The sequence below is a fragment of the Poecilia reticulata genome, linkage group LG7 (assembly GCF_000633615.1).
Source record: "Poecilia reticulata strain Guanapo linkage group LG7, Guppy_female_1.0+MT, whole genome shotgun sequence".
In the NCBI taxonomy this organism is placed as follows: Eukaryota; Metazoa; Chordata; class Actinopteri; order Cyprinodontiformes; family Poeciliidae; genus Poecilia; species Poecilia reticulata.
Genome location: NC_024337.1, coordinates 30,284,217 through 30,306,630, shown reverse-complemented (window position 1 = coordinate 30,306,630; position 22,414 = coordinate 30,284,217). Strand labels below are relative to the sequence as shown.

Here is a 22,414-nt window from a genome sequence, read left to right as displayed (position 1 = left end):
AGGACCAATCACAGTGCAGCACCAGTCACAGCAGAGGACCAATCACAGTGCAGCACCAATCACAGCAGAGGACCAATCACAGCGCAGCACCAGTCACAGTATAGGACCAATCACAGCGCAGCACCAATCACAGCGCAGCACCAATCACCTATCCATCTGTCCATCCATTCATCCGCTCACCCCTCCTTCCAGTAATGAGTGCACACTTCCCCCCGTCTCCACAGGGTGGCGCTGTCCCACAGCAGCAGTGCTGACTCCATCTCCGACCTCCAGAGTTCACGAACTGACGACACTCACAACCTCAGTCAGTGGAGGGAGGTTCTGCCTGGCGAGGAGATTCCCTTTGAGTTCGAGGCCCGCGAGAAGCTACGTCACCGGTACGTCCATCCGTCCATCTGTYCATCCGTCTGTCTGTCCATCTGTCTCTGACTCAGAGCAGCAGTTCAGTCTGAGCTGACGTCATTTAATGGCACCAGCTTTAGTTCTCCTTTGTCCATAAACACTACCTGGTTCTTCTCTCTGACCTCTCTGCCTTTCTCTGCTCCTCCTCTTCCTCTTCCTCCCCCTCCTCTTCTCCTCCTCCTCCTCCCCCTCCTCTTCTCCTCCTCCTCCTCCTTCTCTGTTCCTCCTCCTCCTCCTCCTCCTCCTCTCCTGCAGACACACTCATGAGCTGAAGCTCCACCAGCTGCTGGTCAGAGTCTGTGGCTGGGAGCAAGTTGAGCCGGTGTCGGTGGAAAAAGTGGGGGTTTTCTTCAGATACGCTGCCCCGGACAGAAACAACTCCTCAGGCATTGTGAGAACAAAACCAAACTAGCAGAATGTATGAGATGATTACGGACCTGCCATGTTGTTTTCCTCCCTCTCTGCCTCGCAGGTCGGCAGCCTGATCAGCAGGACCAACATCATCCATCCTCACGTTTATGTACGTTCGTTAACCAAAAACATCCTGAAAAAGTAAAATAATTCTGCAGCATATCCACATGTTAAGGTTGTCACAGTCAAGCTAGCATAACTGACCTACTTCCTACTTTCTTGACATTTTTTTAAGTGAAAACTTTTCACTGCGCTGTGAGATGCGATACCTTCAGACTTTATCCATGTTTCAGACTTTTTGTGTGATTTTCCTGACATATCGGTGTTTTCTACTGTGATCGTTTTCCCCTCAGTTCTCAGAGCTGCCCCCTGTCAGGGTGGTGTTCGCCATCACCATGGAGGGCAGCGCCCGGAAGGTCATCACCGTGCGCTCGGCCCTGATGGTGAAGAACCGCATGGATGTTCAGATGGAGATCCGGCTGGATAGTCCCTCTGCRCCCGACAGTGAGGCTCCTTCCTTACATCCTGCTGGGAGAATCGGATGCAGAACGGTTTTGAAATCTGCATTTATCTTCTGTTGTTTTGGACAGAGCCGGTGGTGCTGCCTCCCATCATGCCTGGCCAGGCGTTAGCCGTCCCCCTCCACCTGACCTCCTGGCGGCTGCAGGCCCGGCCTCAAGGCATGGGTCTGTTCTTCTGCAAGGTTCCGGTCCACTGGACCAGCGTGGAGCAACCCGGAGAGGTCAAAAGCAGCAAGAGGGACTGCCAGTCAACTGATTTTGATGAGTCGCCTGAACGCAACTTCAAGTAAATGCTGGGTTTTTCACGCAGCCTTAAAAAGTAAAATAAAGCATCTAAAATTAAGTCCTTCAAATGTCTTAAAGGGGCAGCTTTATGTAAAATCAACTTCTACGAGCTTTACATTATTTTATACCTGGAGTGTTGCTTTGATGCTTTCATACTAATCCTTTAATTTCCATGGCAACCATTCAGCTGGGGGCTGCACAGCGGCCATGTTGGTAGCACTGTAGCGTCTGCCGCTCTCCTCCTGGGCGCCGCCCAGGAGAGCATATTTATCCAATCCAATCCAATCCAACTTTATTTATAAAGCACTTTAAAACAACCACAGCTGATGCAAAGTGCTGTACAGTAAAACACAACATAACAATAAAAAATAAATTAATTAAAAAAAACTCTTAGTTTAAAAACAAAAACATACAATTTAAAACTAGCTCCCACTGGTGTTGAAAGCCAAGTAGAATAAATGGGTTTTAAGACGAGCTTTAAAAGTGGACAGTGAAGGGGCCTCTCTGACCTGCAAAGGCAAGGCGTTCCATAACTTTAGGAGAATTATAACCTGCAAAATGACCGATAGGCTTCAAATTTTCCCATCGTTTAAAAAAAAAAAACAACAAAAAAAACAGTCAGACATGGAAAATATTCCATTAATATGGAAATATGCAAATATTCCTCTGCATTTGATATATGTAACATTTTTATAGCAATTGAAGGTAACATGGTGCTGTAAAATGTTGCCTCTTTAAATGAACTGAAACATGTTCATTTTAAAGTTCGTCTTAAAACCCATTTATTTTACTTGGCTTTTAACTCCTGCGGGATCTAGTTTTAGAGTGTATGTTTTTGTTTTTAAACTGTAAGAGTTTTTATTTTTATTTTTTTTTATTATGCTGTGTTTTAATGTACAGCACTTTGTATCAGCTGTGGTTGTTTTAAAGTGCTTTATAAATAAAGTTGGTATGGTATGGTATGGTATGGTATGGTATGTAAGTTAATCTCATGTGTTAAATTTTGTTACGGTGGGATTTAATCTTGTATATTCTGTGTAGATTGTCTTTCTCTCAGACTTTTCTGTAAGGCAAAGGTTTGCGCTGCATGCAGATGTCTTCATTCTGTCCAGTGACTTGGAATGGTTGAGGCTACTGCTAACTAGCTGCTAAAACACCCTCGCTAGTTAGCTAGCGAGTGCATAAACTATGTTATGTGTGCTCTGTGAAAAAAACTTGGTTCTACTACTAAATGAAATGCATGATTTTCTTTTCTACATTTCTGTAGTGAAATAGTTCTTAAATTTAGTTCATACTGGTCTTTAAAGGCCTTAAATTTGAGTTGGTGAAACCTGCAGAGACCCTGAAATGCATCGTTTTCTTCTAGCCACCCCCAGAGCCATTCCTGGTGTTTATTAACTTTAATAAAATATTCTGCTTTCTGCAGATTCTGTGTGGTCATCAAGAAGGAGAACTTTCCAGAGCAGAAGCCGGCGAAGCCGCAGGTTTCCGGCGGCGCTCAGCAGATCTACCGGCAGCCGGGTCACACCATCTACCTGCTGCCCACCGTGGTGCTGACCAACCTGCTGCCCTGTGACCTCAACTTCTACATCAAAGGAACCAACATCAGAGGCTCTCTGAAGCCCAGAGAGGAGGCGGTGCTTCACTCTGCTGACACGTCCCAGAACATCGAGCTGGGTGGGGAAGCTCGCTCTCTGACTGGTCCTTAGCCCCCCCTCCCCACCGACCGCCCCTGTTCTCATGCTGGGCCCCATGTGTTTCCAGGAGTCCATCTGGAGAACTTCCCCGAGTGCAAAGAGCTGGTGATTCCTCCGGGCACTCAGAACTACATGGTGGGCATGAGGCTGTACGACACCAACAAGCAGCAGCTGAGTCTCACCATCCGCATCGTCCTGAGAGCAAAAGGAGCGCTGAAGATCCTGGTCTCTGCTCCCTACTGGCTCATCAACAAGACCGGTAACCCTCATCTTCAGGCTGCTGCTGCTGCATTCACCTAAATAATGCCGAACATTACTGTAAATAGCTTTCAAAGCATAAAAATGTTGCATTTCCCAGTATCTTCCAGATGGCCGCCGTTCTTTAAACCATTTACTTTCATAAAACGTTACCCATTTTCATGACTTTGATGAACTTCATCTTATGTTTTCAGCATCAACTGGAAAGAGCCAAAGATTTGAGACGGAGAGAGGATCCTCTTAATTGTTAGCGTTAGCTTCGGATCATGTTTTGGCAATAATTACTGCAGATTGTAGCAAAAACATACATCACAACTTTGGCGGCCATTTTGAAAATGTCCATCAGAAGGAGGAAACTGTAGATGAAGAAAATATGTATGATTTCTATGGTTCAAAATATGTAGAATTGGCAATTTTAGTGAAAAAATGATTTCCCATGACAACCAAGTTAACCAAAAATAATAAGAAAATGTGATTCTATTTTCTTATTATTATACACACATTCTTAGTACATTCTTACTAAGAATGTGTGATTTTACAGAGTATTCGTCTTTCATAAATATTGGCAAATGCAGTGGAGAAATGACTTTTCCTTGACAACCACGGTGGCCATCTGATCCGCGCCACGTTCGGCTCTTGTTTCGCATGTGAAGGATTTTGCTGAACTAATCATTTCCCTGTGGCACTGAGTCCTCTTTGGTTCCTCAGGTCTGCCGCTGATTTTCCGTCAGGACAACACCAAAACCGACGCGGCGGGCCAGTTCCAGGAGCACGAGTTGGCCCGCAGCCTCAGCCCTCTGCTGTTCTGCTACACAGACAAGGAGCAGCCGTCCATGTAGGCGCGCCGACGCCGCTCTTTGCTCCCAGAGGAGCCGGGTTGTCCTTCACTCCTCCTGCTCATCTTTGCTCCAGGTGCACGATGCGGATTGGGAAAGGGATCCACCCGGACGGCGTTCCCGGCTGGTGCCAGCGCTTCTCCCTGGACGGAGGGAGCGGAGTCCGAGCCCTGAACGTCACGCAGCCGGGGAACAAACCGGGACTCATCTACAACATAGGCAAGCAAGACGCTCTGTCAGATTTCCGATCAGAGACGAATGAGAGCTAAAGACGGACATGTGTGCTGAAAACGGTATTTAAAAAATATGAGTTTATCTCCAACACGATGGTTTGTTTGGGGTTGTTGACTCGTTAAATCACCGATTTCAGGGTTTATGGTCTCCAGCATGAGGCAGCATGACCTGTTCTCGTTCTGTAACGTAATCAGACTGATACATAATCAATGGATTTCCAGTTAAGGATTCAGTTCATGCATGTAGGAGCCAACAGATAATTATTTTAGTAATTGATTCTTCTATTCATTTGTCTGAAGATTAACCGGAAATACTGTCACATTTTGCAGATTTTAGATTTACTCACTTAAATTATTTGGGAAAATATACAAATAATCACTTTTTATAAATAAGTAAATACATCTTTTAATTGCCTAAATGCAACGGTAGCATGTTTTCAGTGAAGACTGGATCGTTTGGTGCATCTGCAGCTGTAAATCTTAACATCAGTTCAGCTTACAGCTGATCTGGTGATTGATTTTTAAATTTACTGATAATTGGACAGAAAAGGTGCCAAGTAGGAGATTTATTTTACAGATTTGGAATCGGGTGAAAACAAAAACTGGAACATATTTACAGACAGACAGACGGAAGGTTTTTCATTTTAATTCCAAAATATGTTTATTTTTGTTCAGTTTTGGCTCAATTACTGTGCTCTTCTTTCAGCAAATGACCTGGTTGGGTTTTTATGCGCCACTTAACTCATTACTAAGTTCGTTGACGATGATGGATTCATCATGAATGATCGTTCCAGCTCTTCATGCATGGAGTTGCTTTTGGGTCTCTGAATCCTGCTGCAACCGATGAGTGAAGTATTATTTAAACCCAGCAGCGACCGTTTCCTCAATCGTTCCTGCAGGAATCCACGTGCATAAAGGGAAAGGAAACTACAGAGACACCCACATAGTGACCTTTGCCCCCCGCTACCTGCTGGATAACCACTCAACACACAAACTGGCCTTCGCTCAGCGAGAGTTTGCAAGAGGACAGGTGAGGAACGGTCTAGGAGTTCTCCCTGCTGTGGAGTTTAACTGCAAAATGTGATGTAAAATTGGGATTTTCTTTCCTTAAAGTTGCTTAAATTCCAGTGATGGTATGTTTGATAAATCATTAGATTTTCCTGAAATATCTCCTATTCCTAACAAACACTGAGCTGAGTCCTTCTGTCCAATGTGAAGAGGCCAGATGTGGAGGCATGCTGTATGATGCTTATTATTTACTACGGTGGCCAGCAGGCACAAACTCCCAAACAAATGCAACAGAAGAAAAGGAAAAACTGCTGCAATCACAGAAAACAGAAGCAAACTGTGGAAAATTCTGCCAATAGTAAAAACAACAGCAAGTACAAAATGCTCCAAACTCGGCAAAGTCCTCCAGGCCACTAGGGGGAGTCGATTACTGAATCATGCAGGAGCAGACGCTCAGTAAAGAATGCATGTCAGGACTTAGCAGGATGTCCAGAAGAAAATATGCATTATAGTTGCAATATTGCAGACTCCAGACTCCCCCTAGTGGCCTGGAGGACTTCAGTTTTGTGGAGCGATTTTGCAGCGTTTTCCCTCTTGCTTCTTTTTTCTGCTGTTGCTTTTTATTTGCAATGTTTTTCTGCTGCATTTGTTTGCTTTTTGTTTGCATCATTCATGCATTTGCTGCACGTTTTGAACCCGTCAGCCACCGTAGAAAACTCAAACGTTCTCTTAACAAAGTGGTAAAAATGACATTTTCATCAATCACACCAACAACAACAAGTGCTCCATTCTGTGCGTCAGGGCGCCTCCAACCCTGAGGGGTACATTTCCACGCTGCCGGGCTCCAGCGTGGTTTTCCACTGGCCCCGGAACGACTACGACCAGCTGCTGTGTGTGCGGCTCATGGACGTCCCCAACTGCACCTGGTCCGGGGGCTTCGAGGTCAACAAGCCGAAGTCCTTCCACATCAACATGAGGTGAAACCGGCGGTTTGGTTTCTGCAGATTCAACTCGTTTGCTCCCTAAGTTACTCAACAGGTTGTTGCTAGGTAACCAATGAGCGAGTCAGCTGATAAATTAAAAAAGTAGCTTATTGGCCTGGCCTGCGCTCTTGCGGGACAATCAGGTGTTTATGTCTGGAGAACGACCAAAGCTCTTAAACAAACTGCTGCTGGTCCATGCTGGTTTCCGTCCTCATGACTGGGGATGTGTTGCTGTGAACAGAGACACGCTGGGGAACTGTTTCTTCCTGCGGACCGAGATCAGCCTGAAAGGAGTCACCTACCTGATTTCCTTCACGGACACGGATCAGCTGCCTCCGCCGCTACGCATCGACAACTTATCCGAGGTACGCCGGCCGCCGCCGCCGCCGCCTGGCCTGCGAAACAGCCTGGTTAAGGAATGAATGTCAGGATTTAGCAGGACGTCCAGAAGAAAATGTGCATTATAGATGTAATATTACAGACTCCCCAATAAATTACAATCTATTCAGAAAAAAAAAATAGTGTAGGGAAAGCTAGATGTGCTAAACGTTTTCAAAGTTAGCAATGTTAGCACTAAGGCGCTAAGTAAAAGTTAGCGCCTTAGTGCTGTCAGCAGATTAGTGGAAGCCCAGCACCGATAAGACCTGTGAATAGAATGAGCTGTTAGTATTTCAGTGAACTTCTGTAGTTTGTTTGTTTGTTTGTTTTGATCGCCATTAGCCGTTGCCATGATAACAGGTCCACATCCTCAGAAAAAAAAAAAACTACAAAAAACTGCAATATAACATTAGTATTGTAGCATACTGAGTCATAAATATTCAATTACAGCACTTTATAGCATAAAATAATTAAATAAGGTTCTTTTAAAAACTCTATCATTATAGTTCAGACATGTTTTCATGTCTTAACAGACTTTTGTCCAGGATTCCTGTTGCATTATTTAAGAGGTAACAGTTAAGGTTACAGCCTTTTAAAGCAGGCCTTGTGTTAAAATGGTGCACAGTTTGGCTTCATAACAGTCGATTATATAAAACATTTGGTCACTTAGGGACTGAAAAAGCATAAATGGCCCATTTCAGCCTTATTTTTAACCAAAGGCCGACTGAAGGCTTTGTGCGTCCTGACGATATTTTTATCTGGAGCGATTCTGAGAAAGACGAGCTGCTCCGTTTTCAACTAATTCTTTCTTTCTTGTGTTTGGATCAGTTCCATACTTCCAACAACAGAAACAAAAAAATGCGTAACATACTTGGATCACATGTCAAGTTCAAAATAAACACATGTAAATACAAAATGGAGGCCGTAGATCGATGGTTTTCACTATAATGACAACGTTCCTCAAAAGAACGCGAACAGAAAACGTTCAGTTTGGTTAAAAGTTCTTCTGAATTACTGCAAGTGACACAAAACAGCTGAGTTTATGATTTGAGGGATTCATCTTTAGGGTTTATTAAGTGAACATATCCGACGCAGCTGTTGACGTCCGGATGTTTCACCTCCAGGTTCCGGTCCAGTTCTGGCAGCACGGCGTGGCCGACCTGCGGCTGCAGTCCGAGGTGAAGGCCGCGTCGGTGATGGACTACGCCTGCGACGAGCCCACGCTGCCGCCGTGCATCACCCTCATCGTGAAGGGGGCGGGGTCGTCCGAGGTCACAGCCAACATGAACTTCTTCAAGGAATACAACAAGCTGTACTACGAGAACTTCATCTACATCGCCGCCACGCACACCTTCTCCCCGTACGACCCGCCTCCCCCTCACAGCGACCCAAACCGCTGAGCTAGCAGCTTTAAGATAGTTGTTGGGCTTGGTGCTAAGCTAACCGGGTCGTTCTGTCGGAGCAGGAACCTGGAGAGGAGACCGGTTGGGAAGCAGCGCCTGGGGAGCGGCGCGGAGTTGGTTCTGGACGTGGACCCAAAAACCCGACGGGTCATCCTCAGGAAAAAGGTGAGAGAGGGAAGGTGGGAAAATCTGGAACCACGTTTAAAGCCAGACCACCGCAGAAATATTTGCCATAAATAATTAAAATTAGTTACATTCTTTTGTTCCGACGTTAAAAGCTAAAGAAATGACAGGATCTAATTTTTGTTTTAGCATGAAAAACGTGTTGAAACTTCAGATTCTGGTAGATTTAAAACAAATCCAATCTGCACTCTTGTCAGAAATGATTCAAATTCAGAAATACTCTGTTGATCCCAACGGAAAATGAAATGAAATTTAAAGGAGTTCATCTGGAATGCAGACGTGACGTCATGAAGCTGCAGGTGGTTGTTTGTCAAAGCGACGATGTGATTAAGTCCAACATGGTCGTGTTGTTGGTTCTGCAGGAGCCGGGGAAGCGCTCCCAGCTGTGGAGGATGACCGAGTCCGGCATGCTGTGCCACGAAGGCTCCTCCCCCCCACAGAGCAAGCCGTCCCAGCCCCGACCGCTGGACACCTCCCTGGTCCTGGACATCGCCGGGCTGGCTGCCGTCAGCGATAACAGGTACCGGTTCTGGATCCGCCCGCCCGCCGTACGCCGTGGTGAGCCTGAATCCCCCTGACCGCCCGCCCGCCTGCTTCCTGGCAGGTTTGAGCCGTTGATGCTGAGGAGGCCCGACTCGCGCCGCAGCACCACCCAGACCTGGTACTTCAGCCACGGCATGCTGACCTGCGGCCTCCCCCTCCTGGTGGTTCAGGTCCGGCTCTCGCCTCATCCTCTGTTATTTTAGCTCATCTCTCTCTAAAGCTGCACCATGTAACTTTCATTACGAATATTTAGTTTTACATGTTTGTTAAAACTGTCACCATTTGGTGACAGTTTGCTATGAGAAAGATAAACTGTGAACTCCTTTGCCTTCTCTCACTAGAAACAACCAATCAGAGCCAGGAGGCGGGCCTTAGCGCTGGTACCATGTTATGAATGCTCAGGCTAGTTAGCCTGAGCATTCATAACATGGTAGGTTGTTTCTCCACATTCAGCAGTGAAGACATGAGCAGCAACATCAGCCTGCAGGCTTTTCAACGCAAAGCCATTGAGACTTTATGACATAATGCGGCTTTAATTGTGTTTATTACATTTTAAACCCAGTTTTATTTTTACTTTATTACCTATTACGGCATCACACAGCATGTTCTCCACCAGAATGGGGGAAATTAGCACGAAAATATGGGAAATATTGCAAAAAGAAAATAATCATGTCACTGAGACAATAAACCAGAGTTGGGCAAAAACAATGGCAGGAACCCAGAAACGAAGCCATCCATCCATTTTCTTTCACCCTTGTCCCTCAGTGGGGTCAGGAGGTGCTGGTGCCTCTCCAGCTAACGTTCCGGGCGAGAGGCGGGGTCACCTGGACAGGTCGCCACTCTGTCGCAGGGCAACACAGAGACACACAACCATGCACACACACACACACCTAGGGACAATTTAGACAGACCAATCAACTTGACAGTCATGTTTTTGGACTGTGGGAGGAAACCGGAGTACCTGGAGAAAACCCACCATGCACAGGGAGAACATGGAGACTCCATGCAGAAAGACCTGGGCCGGGAATCGAACCCAGAACCTTCTTCCTGCAAGGCAACAGCTCTACCAACTGCACCACTGTGCAGCCCAGAAACGAAGCCATGTCTCCAATTATACTCCAGCTCTGTTGGTAAACCTGAACCACGACCTTTGGCCCCTCAGGTGAAAAATGGCGTGGCGGGGATGCATGACGGGGCGGAGGTGGTTCTGGGGCCAGATTCGGGTCTGGATCAGCCCGGTCCAGAGCAGCAGTTCATCAACCAGAAGATGAGACCTGGATCGGGAGTCCTGTCGGTCCAGGTTCTGCCAGATGGACCAACCCGCGTCCTCCAGGTGAGTCCAGAACCCAGACAGGACCGGGAATCAGCTGTTAGCCTGCTAGCTTCTTAAAAACGAACATTTGTTTAGTAGTAAAATAAATCGGCATGAAGTGGTGAACTTCTTTACTTAGAGATCAGTCCAGGTTGAAATGAACATTCAAAATCACCTTATTGACCCCAAAGGGAAATTAGATGCTAAATGTGAAAGGTTGTTGTCGGTTTCAGTTGGGGATGGAAATAGTTAATTATCTTATGATTGTATTAGATCAAAATTAGGCCCCATATATGAATGTATAACTGAGGTTTTCAAGAAAATGGCAGCTTATGAACGATTCAATCAGATCAATCAACTTTAAATGAACTCATTAATCGATAACTTCCCTGCTAGTTCTGTTCTGCTGCCGCTGCGCCTCTGAGCAACATGCTCCTGTTTTCAGATCAGTGACTTCAGCCAGAGGAGGACACTGTGGAGCTCCTCCAGCGAAGAAAAGGAAGTCGGCAAAGAAGAAGAGGAGAAGCCGGAGCCGGAGCAGGAGCTGGAGGTGCAGCAAGCTTTGCATTTGCTGCAGGCCGGCTGGGTTCCTGCAGAAAGCCTCAGATTAATCTCTGAAATGTTCTGGAAGGAAAAAAAAAAAACACTTCTGAGTTTGAAAAGTTGAAGATTTGCAAGAAAAAAAATGAAAAAAATTGTGAGATTATTCCCAGGAATTTTGTAGAAAGAATGTGGAAGTTTGAGCTCCAGAAGTTGAAAATTTTCAACTTTTGAAACTCAGAAAATGTCAGAAAGTCACAAATTTTCATCTTAATGAGCTCAGAAATTTACCAAGTTTTTTTTTTTTCTAGAAAATTTCAGAGATTATTTTCAAAATTTTAAAAAAAACTTTTGGGGCTTAGACATCTTCATGTTTTTCTTGAAATTTCTGTGATTAATCCAAAAAATGTCTGAGTTTTTTGTGACAAACATTTCACATCTGGAGTTGAGAAATGAAACGGTCCATCTAAAGCTTCCCGAGGTCAACCTGAACACGCCCGTGTTTCCCGGCGGGAGCTTTTCTCCGTTTGCTCCGCCTGCAGCGGCCCTGTTTTCCTGACGCTGCCTCCGTGTCTCCGGTCAGGTGCTGGTCAACCTGGAGGACGGTCTGGGCGTCTCTCTGGTCAACAAGCTTCCAGAGGAGCTCATTTTCGCGACGCTCTCTGGCGTGAACGTTCACTTCACGCGCACAGCAGCCACCGAAGTCCTGGAGCTGAGCATCCAGAACATCCAGGTCAGTCCGTCCCCAGGCCTCATTCAAAATGAAATGGCTTACACCCAAATCTAATTTTGTTTTTCTCAGCAGTTACTAACTCTGTTTCGATCATCTTGGTGTCAAAGATAAGCTAACAGTTGGGCGTTTCCATCAGAAATGTAAATATCACAGCAGCTGCTGTGGTTTCAGAGAAAATGAGGATGAAACTTAAAATGATGTTTTTGTCCCTGGCAGGATAAATAAAGCTACAAACTTTTGAAAACGCCTCATTAGCTGTGGATCTACTGCTACATAGATTCACAGTTCATTTAAATTAAGAAAAATTTAACTTTGCTTTAACTTGATTTTGGTTCATTTAACTTTAGCAAAAGTTAAATTTGGTTAACTTAAGCAAATTTACAGAAGCTTTATTTTAAAAATACTTAGGTTTTGGCACCAATGACCAAACTGAGGATTTCCTTTGTTTTTACTCAGCAAACCTAATAAACTTTTACAGATTTAATTTTTCTTGATTTTTAAAAAAATCTTTTGACACCCACATTTATTTTTAGACAATTATATTAAAACCATAGCAAACTGTTATATTCAACTCCAATTCAAGTGTATTTTTTGGAAATTGGGATCATTTTACTGAAAAACAAATTAAGGCCACCAAAATATGTGCTCTTTTTTTAAAATTATTATTATTTGCACTATTGGCGCTCCGTACAATATCTCTCTGGTCACCGACTTGGGGATAAACTCAAATCCTTTTTTCAGCTTTTAACCAAGAGTCTGACGTTTCCATGGAAACCAAATCTTTAACTGAAGGGAGGGGCAGAAATGCAGGTTTAAAAAAAGAAAAGAAAAGTAAAAATCGGGCACCGGGAGCGCGGCGTTCAATAAGTTTAAATATTGTTGGTTTTGACGCAGGCAGGCGGCGTATTAACCGCCTCCGTGTTGCCGTCAGGTGGACAACCAGTTGCTCGGCACCACCCAGCCCGTGATGCTGTGCGTCTCTCCCAGTTTGGCCGACGACGGCGCCATCGAAGACGGCGCCGCCCTGCAGGTCAACTCGGTCAAAGTTCCCAGCAGCCTCATGCTCACCGAGCTCTTCAAGGTGGGATTACGTTCATTTCCTGTACGATCCGCTCACACCGGCTCAGAGCTATTCACACACCCGCTGGCGTCCGGGTTGGTGTTTCTGGAGCATCGGCAGAGAAAAAGTCCTTCTGACATCAGGATGTGAGAAACTGAGCTGAGCATCAGGGCAGTTCAGGCTGACATGTTCACTATTTCACTGACATGTTCACTATTTCACCATTTGCTGATTAATAATTGGAGAGAAAAATGTGTTAAAAAGAGATTTTGAGGTTCATCGTGTCGTTACGATAACGATGAGGATTATTAAATAACAAACAGTTACTTACTTTTTAAGCCACAAACACAAAGACTGTTCTTGGAGGATATTCTCATCTCCATTTCCCACTAAACTGCACACAGAAAATGCATTTAATCATATTTTCTAATTTACTGACGTTTGTTGATGCTTCGTGAAACTGAGAAAATATATTTTAAAAAAGCGTTTTTGATCATTTTACCAGTTTAGTTGTTTTATTTACCACCAATAACTGGAATTTATCACGATGATAAACGATGCGATGGACGGCCCCTCATATCGGGGTGGATTATAGAAAAGCTAATTAATTTATCAGCTTTGAAATCATTATTATGTTGCATCTTCATTTTCCCCCGAAAGCAGAAACGTTCATATAAATAATGTAAATTTATTATTGTTGTTGTTTTTCTCTCGTTTATCTAAAATTCCTCACAGAAATAAAGAAGAAAACTTCTGAGATTCAAAGCCAAAACTTTAAACGTCTGAAAAAAATAAATGTAGTTTGTTTCCAGCAACAATGTGGACAAAACAATAACTGGAAACTGAAAATGAATGTTCATCTGATGTCGCAAGTTCAAAAAGCGGTGAAACAAAAATAATTTTACAAAAACCTCCCGTTGCCAAAGTAACCTAAACCTTTCCAAATATTGAAAATAATTACAGATGTTGGTTCTAAACTAATAAAAGTAAATTGATGGAACTTCTGATTTACAAAAACACAAACGGTCTCCCCGTAGTCGTCAGGCCCAGGATGAACTTTGACCTGTGTCTGTGTGGCAGCAGCTCAGTTCGGCTGCAGCGTTTTGCAGCGTCGGCTGGTTTCTGTGCTGATTTGAGCTCCATGTGTCGCACGGCAGCACCTGATGGTGACGGCGCGGCGCTTCACGGTCATCATCGACGAGAAGCTGCTGCTCAAGCTGCTCAGCTTCTTCGGCTACGGGAAGGCCGAGGCCGGTGGGTGTCCCGCCTCTCGCTGCTCACACGCTGCTCTACGCCAGCAGGCTGTCTGTGAGAATAACTGAATGCCGAAACGCAGGGCTGGAGAACCTGGATGAGAACCTGCATGAGCGGCCCAGCGAGGACAGCGCGCCCCGGAAGCGTTACTACTTTGAGAACCTGAAGATCAGCCTGCCGCAGATCAAACTGAGCGTCCTGCCGTCCCACAAGCTGCCGCCGGACCTCAAGGTAACGCCGGGCCGCGTTCTCGCCGGGAGGATTTCAGGCCCGGACGGATCAGTCTAGAAACATCTGGAAGAATTTGGAGTGTGAATTTTTTAATTTACTGTCAAGAGGAAAACATGCTTCCAGATTTTGGATTTTAAAATATTATTTGAAAGATAAAAACTTGAAGTTAAAGTTTTACTTGCATTGATTTATTTTTATATTTGGTTTGCAAAATTACAACATAACTTTTTTTATTAATCATGTTCAGGACATTCTTAAAATGTCTTAAATTCATTTAAGAAAATGTAAATTAGGCTTGAGTGCGTTAATCACAGCTCTTGAATTTAATCTCTCTAGCTGGTTTCTTTTTCTTCTGAGATTTTTCTGTTCGAGTCAAACTCGCCCATCTTCGTCGGTTCTGTGACCGTTGAGGCTACCGCTAACTAGCGGCTAATGTGCTGTAGCTTGCTAGCTAGCTGTTTTGTTTCTGCCATGGATAAATTCATATTTATATGTATAAAATATTCTTTTAACTTCTCCTTCCAGGTTGGAACCAAAGAATCGGAGTATAATTTCAGGTTTAAAGTGGTTCTGATAGCCGCCGGCGGTTCTGATGTCGGGTTTTTTCCTGCCAGGTTCTGAAAGGCACCCTGGGCTTCCCTCTGATCCGCTTCGAGGATGCGGTCATCAACATGTACCCGTTTACCAGAGTCCACCCCTACGAGACGCAGGAGATCATCATCAACGACATCCTCAAGCACTTCCGAGAGGTCAGAGTTCACACATCCGGGCTGGTCTGTCCGAACGGTTCTGGTTCCTGACGCCGCGGTGTCTCCCCTGCAGGAGCTGCTGAGCCAGGCGGCGCAGATCCTGGGCTCCGTGGACTTCCTGGGGAACCCGATGGGCCTCCTGAACGACGTCTCCGAGGGAATGACCAAGCTCATCAAGCACGGCAACGTGCACGGCATGCTGCTCAACGTCACGCATGGCGTCTCCAACTCCGCCGCCAAGGTACCGCCACGGTCTCCGGACCCGGTCACTGCAGATGACCCGCTTCTCTGACAACAAGCCCGTTTATGGATAACAGTTTTATCACGACTGTTTTTATGGTGAAGATCACAAAAGGGAAAAAAAATAATCTGCAGCGTGTTTTTACAAAGAATTATCTATGTCAAAAATCCATGTAGTTATTTCTACAAGTGTTGTGTGAATTAATATTTTTATTTAACAAAATAAAAGGAAAATATAACAAATAGTAATGGGAGAGAATTTGGATTCTAAGTAAAAAAAGAAAAAAAAATCAGAGAAAATGTCAAAATTCTGTGACAAAAACTCAAAATTAAATTTTCATGTCCAAAATTCAAAAAATGTAGAAACTAAATTTTAACTTTTTCTCAGAATTTGCTCATCCAGCCCCTGTCGTCTATTATTACTAATTTTTCTACTCTACTACTTTTTCACCAGTTAAATGTATTTTTAAAACTAAACAGAATAATAAGAGCTACTGCAGGGTGTGCAGAGCAAACAACGAACAGAGACCGCTGTCCTGTCGTTCAGGGTAAAGAACCGTTCAAAAGAATCGGATCGTTACCCGGATCAAACTGGGCCGGATCGTCATTTCTGTCTTCCCCGTCAGTTTGCAGGCACGCTGTCGGACGGTCTGGGTAAGACCATGGACAACCGGCACCAGAGCGAGCGGGAGTACATCCGGTACTGCGGCGCCACCAGTGGGGAGCACCTGGTGGCCGGGATCCACGGCCTCGCTCACGGTGAGCCAGCGAACGCCGAGTCACGGCAACATGGCCGCTCCGCCGGCTAATGACTGTGAATCGTCTCCGGCCTGCAGGAATCATCGGCGGCATGACGAGCATCATCACCTCCACCGTGGAGGGCGTGAAGACGGAGGGCGGCGTCAGCGGCTTCTTCTCTGGACTCGGTAAAGGTCTGGTGGGAACCGTCACCAAACCCGTCGCCGGGGCGTTGGACTTCGCCTCGGAGACGGCCCAGACGGTGCGGGACATCGCCAGCCTCAGCAGCCACAGGTGGGGTTCCTCAGGGACGGGACGCAGGAGGTGGAACCAGAACCACAAGTCCACAAACACACTGCAACAACAGAACCTCTTACCAAGTATTTCTGGCCCAGTTTCTAGGGCAGATACCTTGGAAAAAGGCCAAAGTAACTTCTCTGTAGTACGAGCTTGTTTTAGCTAAATAATTCGGACATTAAAGTCCAAATTCTGACAAAGTACTAATTAAATAATCTGCCAGTGGAACTAATACTTTTTTAAATCAATATTTAGAAATTATCGACATAAAACCAGCTCTTATTTCTTGCTGAGAAGTTATTTTATCTACACTGGAAACTAGACCAACATTTGAAGTGAACAGACGGTTACCTAGCAACCCTGCAACAACCCTGTTGCTAGGTAACCAAAGAGCGAGTGAGTTGGTTCCACCATGCTAGCTTAGCTAGCTGAGAGGTTGAGCTGCAAAAGTCTTCCCTCTGCCTACATCTCCCAGAATGCTGTGCAGTTCAGTGAATATTTTATATTGCTGACATGTGAGTCCTGGTATGCATTGTGATTGACACCAGCCCTACTTCCTGCTTGTCTGACTGTGACTTCCTGTCCAGGCTCCTGGTCCAGCGCGTCAGGAAGCCGCGCTGCTGTAAGGGCCCTCAGGGCCTGCTGCCGCGGTTCTCAGCCACTCAGGCCGAAGGTCAGGAGCAGCTCTTCCGCCTCACCGACAACATCCACTCCGAGTTGTAAGTTTTCCCGTCTGCAGCCCAAACGGAGCCGGATCGCTCCGGCTTCTGTCGCGTTTCCAACCCACTTCCTGGTTCTGGTCCGGCAGCTTAATGGCGGTGGAGCCGATCGACACCTACAGCGTCCTCATCTCCTCCAAAGTGGTTTACTTCCTGAAGCCGGGCGACAGCGTGGACCGCGAGGGCATCGTCCTGGAGGTCAAGTACGACGACCTCTTCCACTGCCTGGTCTCCAGGGAGTACGGGAAAGTTTACGTCCAGCTCACCAAGAAGGCGGAGAACTCCACCAGCGGAGTGGCCATTCCCGGACCCTCGCAACAGAGACCCATGGTGAGACCAGAACCAGAACCGCAGAGAAAAGAAACATCTAAAACACACTTTGATGAAACGGGTCAGAGGTCCAGAGATCAGATCAGAACTTATTTTACATTAAAACCTGGATAATTAGCTGCAGGAAGAAAAAATACATTTAAGATCCATAAACTGACAACCTGAAGACGATTCTCTACACTGAAAAAACACAAAGTCCTGCCAAGCATTTGGGTTTAGTTTCCACTATAAATATCCCAGAAAACTTAAAATAAAACAAAGGTAACTTACAGGTAACTTCTAGCAAGATAATTTAACTTATAATAGGGAAAAATGTCTGTCTGTAAATTAAATGTACGACAGCATCAGCTCTGCTGGACATGGAAACAAAAAGGGGAGTAAATTTCAAAAGTTGAACATTTGTAACAAAAATATATATATAAATATTGAAGTTTTTAAGTTTCAAAAATTTAACATTTTAAATTTTTGTTCTAGAAAATCTTTGACATTTCAAGCTTTGAAAATTTTCATGTTTTTTCTATAAGATTTCTGGGAGTTTTTTGGCAGATATTTACTTTGCTGTAGCTCTAGAACACCACTGTAAAATAATCCCTTAAATTAGTTTCAACTAGTCAAAATTGGCAAGAAAAAACTCAGAAATTGAGAGATTAATCTCAGAAATGTTTTAGAAAAAAAAACTTTGAAATTTGAGAGTTTCAAAGTTAAAAATGAGCAACTTTTAACTTTGAAAATTTCCACTCTTTTTTCTAGAAAATTTCTGAGTTTGATCTCAAAATTTCAGAGTTTTTTTCTAGCAAACTCTGAAAGTGTAAGTTTAACTTCACACTCAGAAATTTCTTTTAAGGAGTCATTTTCCTAAAGGTTAGTTTTATTTTAAGATATTTCCAGTAGAATCTGCTTGGCAGGATGTGGTTTTTGCAGTGCGCGACGCGTCGGGAGGCCCTGCAGCCAGTAACGCCGCCGCTGTCGCCCGCAGGTCCAAGTGAAGAACGAGAACCTCGCCTATAAGATCTCCCAGCAGATCAACTACGCCAAGAGCCTGTACTACGAGCAGCAGCTGATGCTGCCGGCCGACGACAACGAAGACTTCCTGCTGCTCGAGTTCTGACGTTTTCCTCCCAGGTTCTGAAGCGACTCGGCCGGTCAGAGGAAGGAGAAACATGCAACGCTCTGACAAACACTTTGAGACTCCTGAACTCTGCAAACTGACAGAACCACTATTTGCTCTGGACGTGCACCGACACACAGAACTGTGAATATGTCTAGAACCATAAACTCTGTAAATATTTATATATGTTGTAATAATAAAGATAGGATATTAACAAGAAGCCGAGCATCTATAACAATCTGCCTTTAGGTGTGTGTGTGTGTGTGTGTGTGTGTGTGTGTGTATATATAAGAGTCTATTAGAGAACATGAAACTGTGGATCTGCGTAGGTTTTGAACCTTTCATCAGTTCACACTGCAGCCTGAAGTGACTCGATTCCGATTTTTTTGCCGGGTTCGTTCAGACTGCCAGGAAACCTGTATGTGTTCTGCAGTCTGAACGGGCAAACGACCTGAAGTGTCCCGCATGCGCAGTAGAGGGCGCTATGGCGTCGGATACGTATCGGATATGGATCACATTCTGAAAGAATCCGACCTGAGCTGTTCACACTGCAATGAAAAGATCTGATACAGATCGCATTACGTCAAAAAGATCTGAATTGGGTCACTTCAGGCTGCAGTGTAAACGCACCCAGTGAATCCCCAGAATCAGACGGCAGGAAGCCCCAGAAGGAGCGACTCCAGGCAGGAACATCGCTGCGTTTCCCGGCTCTTATTTATCCGATCCGCTGCTCCAGGTCAGGGGAGGCGGGCGGAGGATGTTCTGCTGGGTCGGGATGTTCTGCAGGGTCGGGGGGTTCTGCAGGGTCGGGATGTTCTGCAGGGTCGGGGGNCAGGGTCGGATGTTCTGCAGGGTCGGGATGTTCTGCAGGGTCGGGGGGTTCTGCTGGGTCGGGATGTTCTGCAGGGTCGGGATGTTCTGCTGGGTCGGGGGGTTCTGCTGGGTCGGGATGTTCTGCTGGGTCGGATGTTCTGCAGGGTCGGATGTTCTGCAGGGTCGGGATGTTCTGCTGGGTCGGATGTTCTGCAGGGTCGGGATGTTCTGCTGGGTCGGGATGTTCTGCTGGGTCGGGATGTTCTGCTGGGTCGGGATGTTCTGCTGGGTGAGGATGTTCTGCTGGGTCGGGGTTCCTCCACTCGGTTTGCTTCACATTGTGGATGCAAATGTTGTTATTGGTCCGGAATGATGATTATTTTTAGGCAGATATGTATCGGTTTAAATTCACCCTTTAATATTTTTGCAATAAAACATTTTGAGTCATTTAAACAAGCGAAGCACATTTTTTTTTTTACTGTGCAAACGGAAAAAGTGACCCAGTGCTGCCAGATTGGCTGGGATGTTAAAATGTGCTGCTTTTCACAAAGTTTGGTGGATTTTTAGAAAAAAGCACAAAACCTTTATTAAAATGCTGTGATTTTGCACCTGTTTTATTTAATTTGAAATCTCTAGAAACTGTGAGGCGTGACATCATCAATGATCAGTTATTGGTTAATAAAGTTTCAGTATGTAGTATTTTAAACCCCAGAGTAACATCATGATTTAAAAGGTTTAGCTACACAAAAAACTCAAGTTTTGTTCAAAAAGTCCAGTTTCAGCTGAAAAAAAAAGAGTAAATTTCTTGGACATTTCTGACTTTGAAAAGTCAAAGATCAACTAGAAAAAACTCAGAGATTTTGAGGTGGGGGTCAGAAAAAAACTTACACATTTCTGAGTTTGAAAGCCAAAAAATTTGAGACTTTTCAAAACTCCAAAAGTTTCAAATTTGCAGAAGTTGAATATTTTTGGCTTTTGAAACTACGACGTGGCTCCAAACTAAATATTTAATTAGCAAACCAGCGAAATATCCAGTTGGCCAACGAAGTGTTTAGTTAGCAGGATAAATATTTAGCTCCAAACTAGATAATTGGCAAGCTAAATATTTACTCAGCGAGCCAAATATTTATTTAGCTTGGAGCTAATAGGTGAAGGTAAGAATGTTAAACTTTTGAAACTGAAAAATTTTAGATTAATTTTAGAAATTTAATAGAAAAATAAGGAAATYTGAGTTTTTTGGTGGAAATTTACTCCTTTTTTCCCCTGACAAGCCGTTATGAGGGAGAGAGAGAGAGAGAGATGTGGTGATGTTAACATGGATTTCAACAGAAGTTTAGATTTGGGCCTGGTTTTTTTTTAAGTTGACCGGGTTTTAGGTTCTGTTTGGGCCGGAAACTGTCAGTCAGATCTGGCAACCAGATCCAGTTATCCTGGGAAAAAATGACCAAAGCTGAGATCCGGCTGACGTCCAGAATGAAAACCCGTCTGCCCAGATCCGTGTGCCGGACCGGAGCGGAGCGGCGCCTGCTCCCGGACACACACCCTGCCGAAGCCGACTGAGTCCGCTGAGCCTCCGGGTCCGGTCTCCCTGGCGGAGGTGAAGCTCCCAGCTGGAGCTCCTCGCTGCGGCCGGAGTTCTGCTGGAGCTCKGCTCATGTCAGCCCACAGGCGAGGCCCAGCAGAACCAGGAGGTTCGGTACCAGGGAGAGCCGAGAGGCCGCTGCGTTCAGAGCTGCACACAACAACGTGGTTCACCTTTAAATCAGCCCAAATGCTTTTACTGCTCATTCAAACAAAACGGTAAATTTGACTTAGTTCCATGTTAAATGTTTGCATCTGATGCTTCGTTCATTTCCACTCATTTGGTTCMGTTTGTRAAGTTACACGGTGGAAAACTAACAGCAATAATTTGGGTTATTTAGCCTGACAGGAGGAGAAAATATGATTTATTGATTTCAAACTAAATGTTTAATTAGGARACTAATTTGGTTAGAAAGTTAAATATTYATCTTAAATGTTTATCTTGCGAGGTAAACGTGTATCAGCAAACTACATTTTAAACCAGTAAGGTAAAATTTAGCTCCAATGTGATATTTAACTAGTAAGCTAAATGTTCAGCTTCACATTAAATGTTTTTATACTTTAACTAGGCCATAAATGAAGGCGGCTGTGCGTTGAATCACAGCCAGCATCACATTTCGTTCTTGAACGTACCGATAAAATGTTCCCTTCCTTTCTTCAGTCTTGGGTTCTCTGTAACACAAAGTAAAACCCGTTTGTGGCCCGGTTCTGACCAGGTTCTGGGCCGGTTCTGAGCGGTTCTCACCGAACACGATGAGGCGGGTGTGTGTGTCGGTGGAGCCCAGAGGGTTCTGCGCCGTGCAGCGGAACATGGATCCGTTCAGCTCGGCGGGGACCCGCTCCAGAACCAGCTCCCTCCCATCGTGCTTCTCGCTGCCGTCCAGCAGGTTCCCGCCGACCCGAGTCCAGGTGAGCAGAGGCTCCGGGAACACCTTGGTCTGTGGACACAAGTTCAACCCCCTTTACTCTGATGCCCTCAATAACAAACACTGCAATAAATAAAATAAATAAATTGATCTTCATTATGTTAATGTGGCAAAAGGTTAAAGAAACATGTTGAAAGATTATTTCTAAAACTGATTTCTACTTTATTTTTCCACCAAGTTGACGATTAACTCAAGTTAACCCTAACCCGCTTATATAAGAGGAAAAAATGTGATTTCTTCTTCAAAGTCATTTTTTTCACTACGTTAAAACTAAATGTTTAGTTACCAAGCTAAATATTTAGCCTCAAACTAAACACTGGTTAGCCAGTTAAATGTTTAGCTAGGAAGCTAATATTTAGCTAGCAGGCTAAATATTTAGCTCTGAAGTTAATATTTAGCTAGTAGTGAAATATTTAGCTATAAGGCTAAGATTTTGTTAGCAAGCTAAATATATTGTTAGTGAACTAATATTAAGCTAACCCAGAGATAAAAGTTTACGTCCAAACTAAATATTTATTTTGCAAGCTAGATCAGCTAAATACTGTTTTTAGCTCTAACTTAAATTTTTAACTAAGAAGCTGATATTTATTTAACCAGCTGATTATTTAGTTAGTAAGCTAAATATTTAGCTAGCACAGAGCT

At 44.6% G+C, this 22,414-nt stretch overlaps 2 protein-coding genes across 2 annotated transcripts in view; one reads left to right on the top strand and one right to left on the bottom strand.

Annotated features, from left to right (window-relative positions):
* vps13d (vacuolar protein sorting 13 homolog D) overlaps positions 1-18,672 on the top strand; it is a 51,756-nt gene extending 33,084 nt beyond the window's left edge. Inside the window, exons 41-69 of the mRNA XM_017305659.1 lie at positions 225-377; positions 658-793; positions 875-922; positions 1,167-1,317; positions 1,404-1,620; positions 3,046-3,296; positions 3,384-3,575; positions 4,283-4,409; positions 4,487-4,629; positions 5,543-5,673; positions 6,453-6,628; positions 6,876-6,999; positions 8,137-8,372; positions 8,478-8,580; positions 8,961-9,118; positions 9,203-9,311; positions 10,304-10,474; positions 10,899-11,003; positions 11,577-11,726; positions 12,658-12,807; positions 13,944-14,040; positions 14,123-14,271; positions 14,886-15,020; positions 15,094-15,261; positions 15,887-16,019; positions 16,097-16,292; positions 16,883-17,014; positions 17,104-17,344; positions 18,321-18,672. Coding sequence (XP_017161148.1) covers positions 225-377; positions 658-793; positions 875-922; positions 1,167-1,317; positions 1,404-1,620; positions 3,046-3,296; positions 3,384-3,575; positions 4,283-4,409; positions 4,487-4,629; positions 5,543-5,673; positions 6,453-6,628; positions 6,876-6,999; positions 8,137-8,372; positions 8,478-8,580; positions 8,961-9,118; positions 9,203-9,311; positions 10,304-10,474; positions 10,899-11,003; positions 11,577-11,726; positions 12,658-12,807; positions 13,944-14,040; positions 14,123-14,271; positions 14,886-15,020; positions 15,094-15,261; positions 15,887-16,019; positions 16,097-16,292; positions 16,883-17,014; positions 17,104-17,344; positions 18,321-18,452 — 4,414 coding nt within the window. The 3' untranslated portion in view covers positions 18,453-18,672. The remainder of the gene's footprint in view (positions 1-224; positions 378-657; positions 794-874; positions 923-1,166; positions 1,318-1,403; positions 1,621-3,045; positions 3,297-3,383; positions 3,576-4,282; positions 4,410-4,486; positions 4,630-5,542; positions 5,674-6,452; positions 6,629-6,875; positions 7,000-8,136; positions 8,373-8,477; positions 8,581-8,960; positions 9,119-9,202; positions 9,312-10,303; positions 10,475-10,898; positions 11,004-11,576; positions 11,727-12,657; positions 12,808-13,943; positions 14,041-14,122; positions 14,272-14,885; positions 15,021-15,093; positions 15,262-15,886; positions 16,020-16,096; positions 16,293-16,882; positions 17,015-17,103; positions 17,345-18,320) is intronic.
* Positions 18,673-20,611: 1,939 nt separating this feature from the next.
* LOC103468060 (immunoglobulin superfamily member 21-like) overlaps positions 20,612-22,414 on the bottom strand; it is a 15,880-nt gene continuing 14,077 nt past the window's right edge. The window contains exons 6-8 of the mRNA XM_017305658.1: positions 21,592-21,806; positions 21,480-21,518; positions 20,612-20,997 (exon numbers count right to left, since the gene is read on the bottom strand). Of these exons, the coding sequence (XP_017161147.1) occupies positions 20,918-20,997; positions 21,480-21,518; positions 21,592-21,806 (334 nt within the window). The 3' untranslated portion in view covers positions 20,612-20,917. The remainder of the gene's footprint in view (positions 20,998-21,479; positions 21,519-21,591; positions 21,807-22,414) is intronic.